At 42.7% G+C, this 13,620-nt stretch overlaps 1 protein-coding gene across 1 annotated transcript in view; it reads right to left on the bottom strand.

The window, feature by feature from the left end:
- The window catches only part of celsr1b (cadherin EGF LAG seven-pass G-type receptor 1b), a 67,985-nt gene that overhangs the window by 17,221 nt on the left and 37,144 nt on the right, over window positions 1-13,620 (bottom strand). The window contains exons 9-13 of the mRNA XM_030764957.1: window positions 8,203-8,369; window positions 7,752-7,937; window positions 1,584-1,697; window positions 1,072-1,246; window positions 667-808 (exon numbers count right to left, since the gene is read on the bottom strand). Of these exons, the coding sequence (XP_030620817.1) occupies window positions 667-808; window positions 1,072-1,246; window positions 1,584-1,697; window positions 7,752-7,937; window positions 8,203-8,369 (784 nt within the window). The remainder of the gene's footprint in view (window positions 1-666; window positions 809-1,071; window positions 1,247-1,583; window positions 1,698-7,751; window positions 7,938-8,202; window positions 8,370-13,620) is intronic.

Here is a 13,620-nt window from a genome sequence, read left to right as displayed (position 1 = left end):
CCGATCAGATAGGACTGTTTGGAAACTCTTCAGAAAGTAAAAAGACATTTGGACTGACGGAAAACTCCATTTCAGTCCAAAATCAACAGACAGAGCAGCCAAGAATTTATTACCATAACAGTGAAAAAGAGAAACTATGTGACTCTTACTTTGCATTTAATAATTAATTGGGGGAATGGGGGAATGTACAGACAGCTGAAACAAATGCTTTCACTTACTGTACATACACTAACACACATATTAAACAAAAGGGTCTGTGTTACTACATCTGTCCTAATCTGCATGGAATTCAGAGAGCTGTGTTCTAAACACACACACACACACACACACTAATCTGAGAATGTTTACTGTACTGTGTACTATACACAAAGCATATCCTCCTTTTATCCTCCTTTATTCCTTTGTTAATTTGTTCGGCAGTTCAGCAGCTGGTCTAAGATCATACAGGGTTATTCCACATACCTATAAATTGGGCCTGCATTAAAAGACACCTAGACAAAAGACACTGTCAATGCAAGCGTTTCCTTCTGTCAGGAAAAATTACCTGAATTTGTGGTTATAAAGTAATATTTCACTCGCTGCTATTGAGTCGCGACACTACTGTTCTCTCACAGATTTGCGACACAAATCAGTGGGAATGAGGTATAAAAGGGCGACAAAGATTACCTGTACTGGCAGTGTGAGCCGTAGTAGTTGTGGTCACACACACAGCTGTAGCCATGTTTGGAGCCTGGCTTATGCACACAGGTGGAAGTGTGTTCACAAGGGTTCAGCAGGCACGCATCGACACAGTCTCTTCCAAAATAACCTGATGCAGTACAGCATGGGAGAGAGAGACAGAGAGAGAAACAGAACAAAACAGCGTTAAGACGGCGCTTAACATGAATATATCTTGACCACCATATCGCTTTGACGACTTCTCTCTTTTATTAAATGTACGACAAATGCTATATCCTGTGAGGGCTAAATTAATCTTACTGAATCAGGTCTATGTAAAGTAGTATGCTGAAAGACTCAATGAAACATAATATCATGTAAGTGCTGCTTTCCAAGCAGCTGAATGTGAGTTACCTGGCTCACACAGACAGGAGTGAGATGCCCAGGTGTCTTTGCATCGACTGTGTGTGGGACACACTGAGGTCAAACATGAGTTAGCGACTTCACAGCCCTTCTTAATCCGTATCCTCAGAGCCTGACGCATGTTAATGTTGGCTGTGTTAGTGGATGTCTCTCCCATTCGCACACCCTGCCGAACAACAAAGTCCAAAGCCATTACCAGCAACTAATGCCTGTTTAATTTCAATCATCTGAAACATATGCACATTAATCTGTAGCTAACAATTAAAGCACATCAAATGCAGGTTCAAGAGATATGTGGGTTTCCGTGTGCCTGTGTGTGCATGCTTGTGTGTGATGTGTATGTGTATGTGTGCGTGTTTGTGAGTGTGCATGTGTTTGTGTGCATCCATGCGTTTATGTGTGCATGTGTTTATTGTTCACGTGTCTGTGTGCGCATGCGTGTTTGTTGTTTTATGTCTGCGCGCGCATGTGCGTGCATTTGCATGTGCATGTGTGTGCCTCACCTGCATGCAGCCGTTAAATCCATTCTGTACAGTGCCATCTTTCTTCAGTATTCCTCCTACAAACAGACTCCTCACTCTGAGGCCGGGCAGTTCATTCCCAATCTCCACCGACCGCTGCAGATTAACGCCAAAATACGGATTAACACAGCTATACACTATCCAAATACAGCTACAACTACCCAAAACACTTATAATGAAAAAATCATCTCAAATGACATCAGCACAAACACTGCTCAAGGACACATGTCCGGAGCCTTCACATTTCAGGCTGTCATCAAACAAAAACAGTGACCAGATATAATCCTGTTAGACAACTGAATACAGTCTCTGTGTTACTGACCCACTTAAAAAAACTCCCTCTACAACTGGGTGTACAAGGATTAACATGTGTGATGTGCCAGTATTCACGCTCTCATAGACAATACAGGGACAGAGACAATATGGAATATACTGTTGTGCCAATGGTATGAGAAAATCTGGTAAATGGTCCTTTGTGAATATTAGACTTAGTACTAATATCACTTCGCTGTAACCATAACCTTATTTTGGAACCTGAACCCAGTGAAATTACAGATATTCTGAAAAACTATTTGTAGCTCAGCGCTCTGAACACTGAACCTAGAAATTATTCAGAATAACTCTTCCTTAGCCGTACATATAATAAATAACAGCATTAATGTAGCAAGTACAAATATAGCTGCAAGCAGCAATGAAGGGGCCAAGCAGCTCATGGCCACCGGGTAGGCAAGTAATCAAAACAACCCCTGCACAAGACAGCAGTCCATCACATGGTGAACAGACACACTGAAACCCACTATTCCCTATGAAGGTGCCACATTCCATGAAAATTTACCTAGGGCTCCTTTGGCCTGTCATAGATAACCATTAAAAAACAATGATACCAAGCTGAGTCAAAAACAGAATGGCCTGCATAGAGTGTTCGTGATTCTTCTATAGGATTCTTTACTGTGACGATGCCCAAGAAGATTTATTGAAATGTCTGCGTTGTCTTGGAGTAATGAGTATTTTAATATATTTTTATATGTTTTTGTGGAATGGCGCCCCCATGTCGCCAAATTTCACCAAACTTTGTGGGTATCAAGTACTCACCCTGGCAATGAGGTGTATCAAGCACTGCCGAGATGTGCTCACTTCCTGTTTTAGAGGCTTTGCTATCAAAGTTCACTGGACGACAGGAGCCATAACGTTTGTCCTAACAAAATTCTTTATACAACTTTTGGTCAGGCTCCTCTGTACACAATTTGGGTGGTAATAGGATCAACGGTCTAGGACTACTTTTCACAAAAGTAGGTTTTTTGAAAAATTCAAGATGGCGGAAAATGAAATATGGTAATTTTTGATAAACTGAGTCCATTTCACTAAGCATGATGAAAAATAATTGCTCTAGGCCCAATGGTTCAAAAGTTATAGGCAAAAATGTACTCTGAAATTTGGCCTGTTGGTGGCGCTAGAGGCAATGATGGAATGACACCAAATTTGGTGTCTGGATACCTTGGGCTGTACTCAATAAGTGTGCCAGATTTCACCAAGATCCATTGAGGGCTTCTATTGGCTACCATTGAAAACAGTTGAAATTTGTTGAGACAAGATGGCCGTCAAACAAAATGGCTGGGGGTCATAATATTCTTGTTGGGGCTTGATACTGTGATGAAGCACAATAAGTTTCATTAAAATCTCTGCTTTTGTCTTGGAGTTATGGGTACCTGAATACATTTTTTTGTGTTTTTCTGGTATAGCACCACCATGTGGCCAAATTTCATGAAACTCAGTGGGGACCCAGGATGCCTCCTGTCAAGGAATTGTACCAAGTTTTGCATCAATCCAACCAAGCACTGCTGAGATATGCTCACTTCCTGTTTTGGCGGCTTCGCCATCGAAATTCCCCGGACAACCGCGGCCAAATCCTTTGGCCTAGAAAAATTCTTTATACTACTTTTGGTCCAACTGGTCTGTAGATGATGTGTACCAAATTTGGTGGTGACTGGATCAATGGTCTAGGACTAGTTTGCAAAAGTAGATTTTTCAAAAAATTAAAAATGTCGGAAAATCTAGTTCGGCGGAAATTGACGTCAACATGTGCATTCGACTCATCATGGCCCAAGCATTTAGGGGGGAAAAGATCACAACTCTAGGACAAGCGGTTCAAAAGTTATAGGCCAAAGTGTACCTTTAAGTTTGGCCTGTTGGTGGCGCTAGAAGTCTTTATGGATTGACCGCAAATTTACGGCCCCGATACCTTGGACTGTCCTCTATCAATGCGCCAAATTTCATCAAGATCCACCAAGCGGTTCTATGGGCTGCCATATACTTCCAAAGGAGAAAACGTAATAATAAATATAGCTGCAAGCAGCAATAACAGTGCCAAGTAGCTGAGCGCCAGCAGGTAGAGGACTGATCAGAAGAAGCCCTGAAGAAGACAGCAGTCCATCAGAGTGTGAGCAGACATCAGTGGGACTTTGGGAGAAGCAGGGACCCGGGCCCGGTCCGGAAGCTCCCCCCATTAGGGTGCCTGAAAGTAGGGGAAGACCACTGGCTTCCCTGGGGCCTGGAGGTTAGCTCTAGGGAATGAGTCCCAGTGAGGGAAGCAGGGACCTGGGCCCGGTCCAGAAGCTCGTCCCATTAGGGTGCCTGGAAGTCAGGGAAGACCACTGGCTTCCCTGGGGCCTGAAGGTTAGCTCCAGGGACTGAGTCCAACTGGGGGAAGCTTCCCTGGGGCCTGGAGCTCAGCCGGGGCCTGGAGCCACCTTCCGGAGGTGACGTCCCAGTTAGGAAGCAGGGACCCAGGGTCAGTTGAAAAGCTCCCCCTGTCAGGGTGCTTGGAAGTCGGGGGAAAACGGCCGGCGTCCCTAGGGCCTGGAGCTTCCCTCCGGGAGCCAAGTCCCACTGGAAAAGTGGGGACTCAGGCCCGGGCCTGGAGCTCCCCCCAGCGGGGCGGCTCCGGATGGGCCAAGAGGTCCCTAGGCCTGCCTCTCCGGAGCCCCAGGGCGCAGTACCCAGCGCTCCGTTGGTCCCCGAGCACCAACTCTTAAGCACGGGCACATTGCCTCCAGCATACGCCCGCTCAAAGAAGCCTGACCCTCTGGTAACCCAAACTGGAATTTGGCTCCATTCCCTCGATTTGGTCCACCAGGCGGTCAGGCCTCCGGAGGTTGCGCTAGGTGTGGAGACGATGGTTCCCGGGCTTCAGAGTGGGTGCCCGGGGACCAAGGGAGAGCCGGGCTCTGGGCTGGAGCTCCAGGGAGCGAGGCAGAGGCACAAGTTTCCCCTCACTTGGGTCAAGGTCAGTGGGCATGGATGTCCTGGAATAATGAGTACTTCAATATGTTTTGGTGTGTTTTTCTGGTATAGTGCCCCCATGTGGCCATATTGCATGAAACTTGGTGGCTACCCAGTTGTCTCCCTCTCAATGAAGTGTACCAAGTTTGGCATCAATCCATGCAAGCTCACTTCCTGTTTTAGAGGCATTGCCGTCAAAGTTCAATCTGGTGGTGATCAGATCAATGGTCTAAGACTACTTCACAAAAGTAGGTTTTTGGAAAAATTCAAAATGCCGGATAATCCAATATGGCAGATTTTCAAGAAATGGATGCATTCTCCTCAGCATGTCCCAGGCAATAAGATGACACAAAGATCACCACTCTAGGTCAATTGATTCAAAAGGTATAAGCAAAAATGTACTGTGAAATTTGGCCTGTTGGTGGCGCTAGAGACAATGATGGAATGACACCAAATTTGGTGATTGGATACCTTTTATTGTGCCTATGAGGGTGCCAAATTTCATCATGATCCATGAAGGGCTTCTATGGTCTGCCATTGAAAATTACTTATTCTAAGATGGCCGACAAACACAATGGCTGACGGCTAGGGGTCTTAGTATTCCAGATAGGGCTTGATACTGTGATGGTGCACAAGAAGTTTGGCTGAAATATCTGCTTTTGTCTTGGAGTTATGGGCATTTGAATACATTTTGTGATATTTTCCTAGTATAGCGCCACCATGTGGCCAAATGTCATGAAACTTGGTGGGGACACAGTATTCATCATGTCAATGAAGTGCACCAAGTTTGGCATCAATCCATACAAGCATTGCTGAGATATTATCACTTCCTCTTTGGAGCCTTTGCCATCAAAATTCATCGGATGACCGCAGCCACACCCTTTGGCCTAGCAAAATTCTTTATAGAACTTTTGATCAGGATTGTCTGTAGATGGTGTGTGTCAAATCTGGTGGTGATTGGATCAATGGTTTAGGACTAGTTCGCAAAAGTAGGTTTTTCGAAAAACAATTCAACATGACGGAACATCTAGTTAGGCGGAAATTGGCATATTTGACTCGCCATGATCCAAGGATTCAGGGGGAAAAAGATCACGACTCTAGGACAAAGGATTCAAAAGTTATGAGTAAATAAGTACCACAAAAGTACCTTGATATTTGGCCTGCTGGTGGCGCTAAAGGGGTGGATGGGGAGACCCCAAATTTGGTGCCTGGATACCTTGGACTGTCTTCTGTCAATGTGCCAAATTTCACAGAAATCTACCAAGGGGTTCTAGGGGCTGCCATAGACCCTTATGTGACGAAGTATAATAATAGTGGAACTTACTAACAATTACAATAGAGTTCCAGCAGCTTCGCTGCTTGGCCCCTAATAATTCTTTTCGAATTCAATACCTCTAGCTAAGTAAGTTCCTGGATCACCACATTCAGTAACTAGGAAATAACTTATCATGTACTCAAATAGTAGGAATATGAACGTACGCGTTTAACACAACGATCAAAGTCAAACGGTATAGAATGAATCTAATATTGAATAAATTGGAAATCAGTTAGAATTTAGGCACATCCCCTATACACACACATACAACAGCATCTAAACTACTAACAAGAAGACAAACAACTAATGGTAGACAATAACAATATCCTAAAGTATGTATGAAGAACAACTACGTGAGTATGAGGCATTACACACTTAACCAAAAAACTATCTGAGTGATGTTCTAGTGGAGTTACTTACACACAACAAGGGGTAGTGAGGAAGGGAGAGAACAGGGATGAGGAAGAAGAAGAGGAGGCCCAGCCATGTTCAGGTAGGAGAAACCGGAGTTATTGAGGTTAGAGACCGTGAGCGAGACTTCGTGTCGGTGCCAGGAAAGTCTTTTAGTGTCACGGATGTTCCGTAGCGGTGAGCCTGGGTCGATTCTTCGTGGAGACAAGCAGGACAGAACGGACAGACTTACATTATGGCTGATACAACCGGAGCTCAACTGGAGCTGACCCTTAGCATAGCTGAACTGTAGTACAGCAAGGAGTCTGGCATTTTATCTGATTTGTAGATGGGGGTGCTGCCATCCTTTTGGAGGTGTCTCTCCCTGAAGGGAGGAGACACTCTTTGGAACTTGGAAAGTATTAATTTGAACTGTGTTGAAATAATTTTACATAACTTTTTCCCATTAAAAATAGTAAAATTACATCCGCGTACTCGTATCTGCCGCATTTTATGCTTCCGAACGAGACCAAATATGGTTTCTCTATCATTAAAAACAGCACAGTTCAAAGGTCATACAATTAGCTGCTCGAGTCTTGGCTCCTGGTTATTTTAAAGTTTTACCGCGCATTTATGACTAAACGAACAGTTCTGACTCTATATGCATATTTAACTGATAATATCGTATGGTTAGTTTCATTTCTCTTTTGTTCTACATAGTTTGTGCCCAAGTGGAGCAATGCAGATGGGGCCTGTGCCATTGTCTGAATTCCATTCTCACAGGGAAACTAACCTCCCGAGGTGATCTAGTCTCCCTCGCAATTAAACGTTATCAGCATTTGACCAAATGGTCTGGGGGTGTTACAGTGAGGGGTTTCTGTTTTGATGTGTTTGGTCCTGAATGCAGGGAGGCCTGGGCCATAAAAGAGAGAACTGAGATCAAAGGGAATGGGGATAGAGAGGCTGAGTGAAAGTGATAGAAAGAGATAAGGAAGGGGGGAAAAGAGAGCGAGAGTTTACACTGCAACTTTAATTACTAAGGAACACTAAAGGTTAACAAATGTCCTTTTCTTTCTGAAAGCTGCACAGTGTCTGCCCGACAATACACTATGCAGGCACCCACGTCATCACTCCAGATCCATCATCTCCATTATATGAGTGAATACCTGAAACATGCCGTAGTCCAGAGACACCAGAGCCATGTACTTAATGTCTTTTCCTTCTTTAATGCTTTTCAGCTCCACCAGGACATGGTGCCATCCTCCATCGTTTACACGAATCTGTGGGAAGTCTAGCAACGCCACCAGCCTAGTTCCCAGAAATACCTGGAAATGCACATGTCTGTTGCTGATCTACAGAGAGAGAGGATGAAAGAAAGGCATTTCAAAGAGGACATCCATTATCCACATCATAATACTTTCCTTTGATCAGAGGACAGCGGACAGTTACAGCCAGTGTAGAGGCCAGGTTTTTATAGAAATAATTTGGTAAAGCCACATCTCTGACAGTTTTGCAGATTGATGCATTGGGGACAGATGATAGAAGAGACATGACAATGCAGAATTACTGTGGACTGCTGTGGAGAATGCTGCTTTGATCTGTGTAAACCATGCTTACCAGGAGGTTGATTTTGGAGAAGTTGCCGGCATTAACCAGCAGCAAGGTGCCAGTGCTCTTACGGGTGCGGAACATGAGGCCCAGGTACCAGGGTATGGCAATTGTGACGTCAGGCTCACTCCAAGATGCCAGGGCATGGCCGTCAAAGTGCTGAGGAGAGGGCATGACTAGGGCAAAACAAACATTTCACCATGTCAGTCCACATTCAAGACATAAACACCAACTCAGTAACAAACAACAGCTACACAAACCATCAGCCCCCTTAATACTAATTAACTGATTAACACAAGACACTCACCAGACCCCAAGACTATCCTAATCACTATCACTATCACACCAAGAAATGTTTCCAGTCATTCAAAAGATTGCTCAGGTATGCCGAGTACACTTACACACTCAGTCCCTCAGGCTAAACTTTTTACTCCGCGGCATGAGAACTTGTGTAAAGGCAGGGAAACGCCTGACATGTGACACAGTTTCTTTGATAGTGTTTGTACAGTATTTGATACATTAGTAACTGTGGGATCCTCCTCCTGCTCTAGTGTAATTCAGAATAGATGCAGATAAATTACACACAAAGGCTACATGCTGGTGCACTGATGAAAACTAAGGGGCAGTTTTTAATGTCTGCATAATGTGTAGCAGTGATTAATGTTTGTATAATGTTGAGGAACAGTGTCTAATGACTGTATGATGTTGAGGAACAGTGTCTAATGAATGTATAAATGTTGAACAGCAGTGTTTAATGACTATATAGTGTTGAGGAGCAGTGATTACAGTTTTTGCCAATTGCTTACACACTGGAAGTGCATGCCTAGACAAAAGCACCAAAGCCTTAACTTTTGCAACCATGTCTTTAACAAAGGCACCAAAAGTACAAACACATTTTCTGCTTTTGCACTTTGTTTGCAATTCTGTAACACGCTGTTTGCAAAACACTACACACTGTTTCTTACATTAGACACATTGTTCATGAATGAACCTCTTGCAATTCTATCAGAAATGCAAAATATAGATGAAATTGGCAACACCCAAACACGCATATAAAAAAACTTATACAGTAATTGAACACCAATCAGTCTGAGCCTTAGCACTGCAAATAGACCTCAGGTAAGCTTTTGGTGGGGGTGGGGTGTCTGTGGGGACTCCTGCAAGGAGTCTGCAAGGTGTTCTCCATCACCATGCCACCCTAGGTCGCTATAACACAGCACAAATAATCACATCTCTTGATGTACTACATACTTGTACTGGACAGACCAGAGCAGCCCAGGTTTGTCGTGGTCTGGGATATTGTTAGTTTCCACCAGGCTGCACTGGTCTGAGACTGGTTCACCAACAACAATAACTTCACAGTTGTATACTTTCCCCACTACTCCCCATTTCTCAGTCCTACTGAGGAATTCTTTTCAGCTTGGCTTTGGAGAGTGTATGACCACAAACCACATGCCCACCTGCCTCTTCTGCAAGCAATGTAAGAGGCATGTGGAGACACTGAGGTGGGGTCAGTCCAGGGTTGGATACGGCACACAAGGCGATATTTTCCCTGTTGCCCAGCCAGGGATGACATTGCTTGCGATGTGAACGAGGTGATGTGGCCAGACCCTGACAGAGGGCGGGATCCATAAACCATCCACCTCATCCCTTACAATTCCTTACAATACTAATTTTTGTTTACCATTGCACTGTAATTTTACTGTAATTCTTTTTGAGTTTGGCGTAACATATTGTATTGATTACTGTGCTGCAACTCTATTTTTCTTTGTGTTTTCTTGTCATAAAAACCTACAATGGTGAAAAAAAAAAGCTGTATACGAAATACTAAAGACAGAGGTGTTTTGTATAAAGTACATCAGTGTGTTGTTGCTGCTTTCAAAGAGTAATTCAAATGGTGCATGTGTGTATCATTTTGTCGCAAAAATGCCATTTTGAAAAAGGATTGTTATGTTTTGACTGCAGCATTTCATTTTGACATAGAAGTGAGATGTTTGTCTCCAAGTGTTGTGTCTTATTGGCTTGTGTGTAGAGTTTTGACACAATGAGCGAAATTCCGCAACAAGTGTGTAAGCAATCATAAAAAACTGTAATACGGATGTCCCGATCCGATCTCAAAGATCGGTATCAGAGCCGAACAAGGCATTTTTTAACTGATCGGTATCGGTTTTATTAAGCAGGACCCTAACTGTACGTTCACACTGAGAGCGGCGAGAGCGTCAAAGTGACCGGAAGTCATTAATTTTCTATGAGAGCCAGCGTCTTTAAGCGGCGAAGAGCGTCGCGGCAAAGGGCGTCGCGGCGAGGGTGGTTTGAGCGTCAAAATACAGTTGAAGTTCGGTTAACTTTATGGTAATGAGATATGAGGCGGTTTGGCGGCAACCAATAGGAATTTGGAAGTGCTCCGCTCTAGAGAACTGATTAAACTGATTAAATCTGTGGTGGGTTTCCCCATGTTGTACTGTAATGTAGGTTATGCACAAACGTTAGTGTTAATTAAAGACCAAGGCTAGTAAACCTGTCCTATAAACTCCATGCTGGAATTTGACCTAGTCTAGCATTACCACAAAAGACACACAACAAAAAAGCTTTCAAGTAGTGTTTTTCGTTTGTTTATTTTGTTACGAAATATGTAATTAGCATTGTTTATTTATTTCTGTCATCGGTCGATTTCGCACCTTCACATTTAAAATATCTCATAAGGTTAACTTAGAGCCTACTGGTGGTCAGTCAGCACAAAGATACCGCTCGACCTGTTTGTTTGCTTTATGGCAACTTTCAAAAACATTTGCATAATTCCGAAGATATCAACGTCAGAGCGTCCACAGTGTTCAACAGCGTTGTTAACGGGAAGGTTTGGGCGACTCTTGACGCTCTAACCGCTCTCAGTGTGAACGTACAGTAAGCCCTTTTTTTCTACGTCAGCTGTCACACAGGTGTCGTAAACGGAGAGCGTAATTTGTGGCAGGACGCGACTAAAATGTCTCCAGTGTGGAAATATTTTAAATTAGGAAATGAGAGCAGTCCAAAGCCACTTGTAATGTTTGTAATGCGAGCATTTTGAGGCGGTAGGAGCTGCGTTCAAGAGGCTACTACCGCTTTGATATGGCACCTAAAAAAATAATCACTCAACGGAATACAGTGAGTTGACTCAGGTAAAGGCTGCTCCGAAGCAACACACATTGGAGGATATACATTTAAAAGGAGAGAGAAATTTCCTCGAGACAGCGACAAGCCCAGAAAGATTACCGAGAGGGTAACTGAATCGATCGCTTTGCATGACCAGCCCATCGCTGTGGTAGCGAATACAAAGGTGCTCTGAAATTCGGCAAATTGAGGCGAACGTTGCAGGCGAATGGGTTCTTTTGACTTTCAAATTTGAACGTTTTTTAGGTCAGCATACTCCCACGATATTAAACCTCAAGGCAACTAACAACAACCAAGGTATCATTTCAAAACTGAAACACCTAACGCTTTAGCTGTATGTGATGTATGCGAGTTAGCCTAAACTAACGACAGGTACAGCAATACAGTCGCTCAACTAACGCCAAGGATTAATAACGACAGCGTACACGAAGAGGCGTTCAGAAAAAGTATCAGCGAAACTGACAGTCAAGTTAACCAGTTGAATTATACTAAGAAGATTAAATAAAATCGAAAACTTGCGTATATTTTCTGGCACAACTCCTATAGCGCACATGTTTATTCGCGGAAAACTGCCTCCCCAGATAGCAAGACGACATTGAAAAAATATTGATTTCCATCTGAATCATCATTATGGTTGAAATTTAAATCTCAATGCTAAATAAATGTTGGATCACCATTACAATACAGATGAAACCCGACAGTATAGTAATGTTGATGACCGTGACGTTGGAATAACATTGATTTATAGTTGTCCTGATTATAAATGATTGAGCATCGATTTGTAGTTGACCGAGTAACGACAATGATGTTGAAAAGTCATCGATATATAGTTGACCGGGAAATGATGATATGACATTGAGAAGCCATCGATTTATGGTTGACCAATATGATCGAGAAGTCATCAAGTTATAGTTGACCGGGAGACCATCTTGTGGAAGACCAACGGCAGCTCACGCATCTCATTTGTGAATCCAGATCAGGTAAGCATGCATTTATTTATCTAATGTTTGAATGAATCGTACCAAATTGAATGTTCGTAAACGTTTATAGCTTATTTACATTGTCTAACATTATATGCCGTCATACATTCGTGCTTGTCACAATGGTCATTATTATAATTTAGACACCTTTAAATGTCATTGAAACGTTAGCATCTGATGCCAGATTTAGGCAACACAGACCAAGTTCACTCTGCAGTTTTACAAATACCTACATAAAGTTAATTTAGTCAGTTAGCTAACCTTGGTTTACTGTCACTTACTTTGGGGGGGGGGGGGGGGGGGGGGGGACGACAGACAGCGCAGAAGTGAAGTCGCAAAGAATTAAAATAAACTTGTTTTAATAAACTTGTTTTTTAACTGATGTAAAGTTGTCCATTGTCATTTACATATAGAGCAAACCTAATGTTTAATAATATAGGGCTATAAATATATTTAATAACATCCTGGCTGTGGTTAAAGCAGGACATATTTTTTCACAGTATTTTAAAGTAGTAATTTGCTATGGTTTAATTTCGGTTGAAATACCATTGAAGTCCCGATCATGTTTAGTTATGATTTCAACGTTGTTGATATAAACCGAGGGTGCAAAAGTGATGAAGAATCAACATCGGAGTTCGACATTGATTCAATGAATTTAATGTTGACAGTGGAATGTTGATTTAACATCATTTCAATGATTGTTTGCTATCTGGATCCTTACATCATTTGTGTGTGTTCACAAACGTTCGCAGTGAACTCAAAGCAGACGAAAAACGTACGTTTACGCCAGCTACTACGCAGAACTTTATCAATAATCTCCCAGAGTTATCAACCTTGATTGGATCACTGTCACACCCCACAGAACTTGATCAGGCAACTGAATCTTTAGAGTCAACATTCCGCAACACCTTAGAAAATGTGGCCCCACTTAGAAGGAAAATAATCAGAGAGAAAAAAAGTAGCTCCCTGGTATAGTGAGCACACACCACCTTAAAACTTACCACTCAAAAATTAGAACATAAATGGCGCCAAACTAAATTGGTAGTATTCCAGTTAGCATGGAAGGAGAGCCTCCTGAGCTAAAAAAAAAAGCTCTTAGTGCCACTAGATCAATGTATCTTTCCACCCTAATAGAAGACAACAAAAATAATCCTAGGTTCTTATTTAATATTGTATTAAGACTAACTAGGAATAAGAGCACCTTGGAAACATGTACACTGTCAATATACAGTGGTGACGATTTTATGGTGATTTTTTCAGTAGCAAAATTGAAAATATCAGGCAAACAATTCAGACTATA

The sequence above is a fragment of the Chanos chanos genome, chromosome 2 (genome assembly GCF_902362185.1).
Source record: "Chanos chanos chromosome 2, fChaCha1.1, whole genome shotgun sequence".
In the NCBI taxonomy this organism is placed as follows: Eukaryota; Metazoa; Chordata; class Actinopteri; order Gonorynchiformes; family Chanidae; genus Chanos; species Chanos chanos.
Note: the sequence above shows the minus strand (reverse complement) of the source record. Positions and strands in the feature narration are given on the sequence as shown.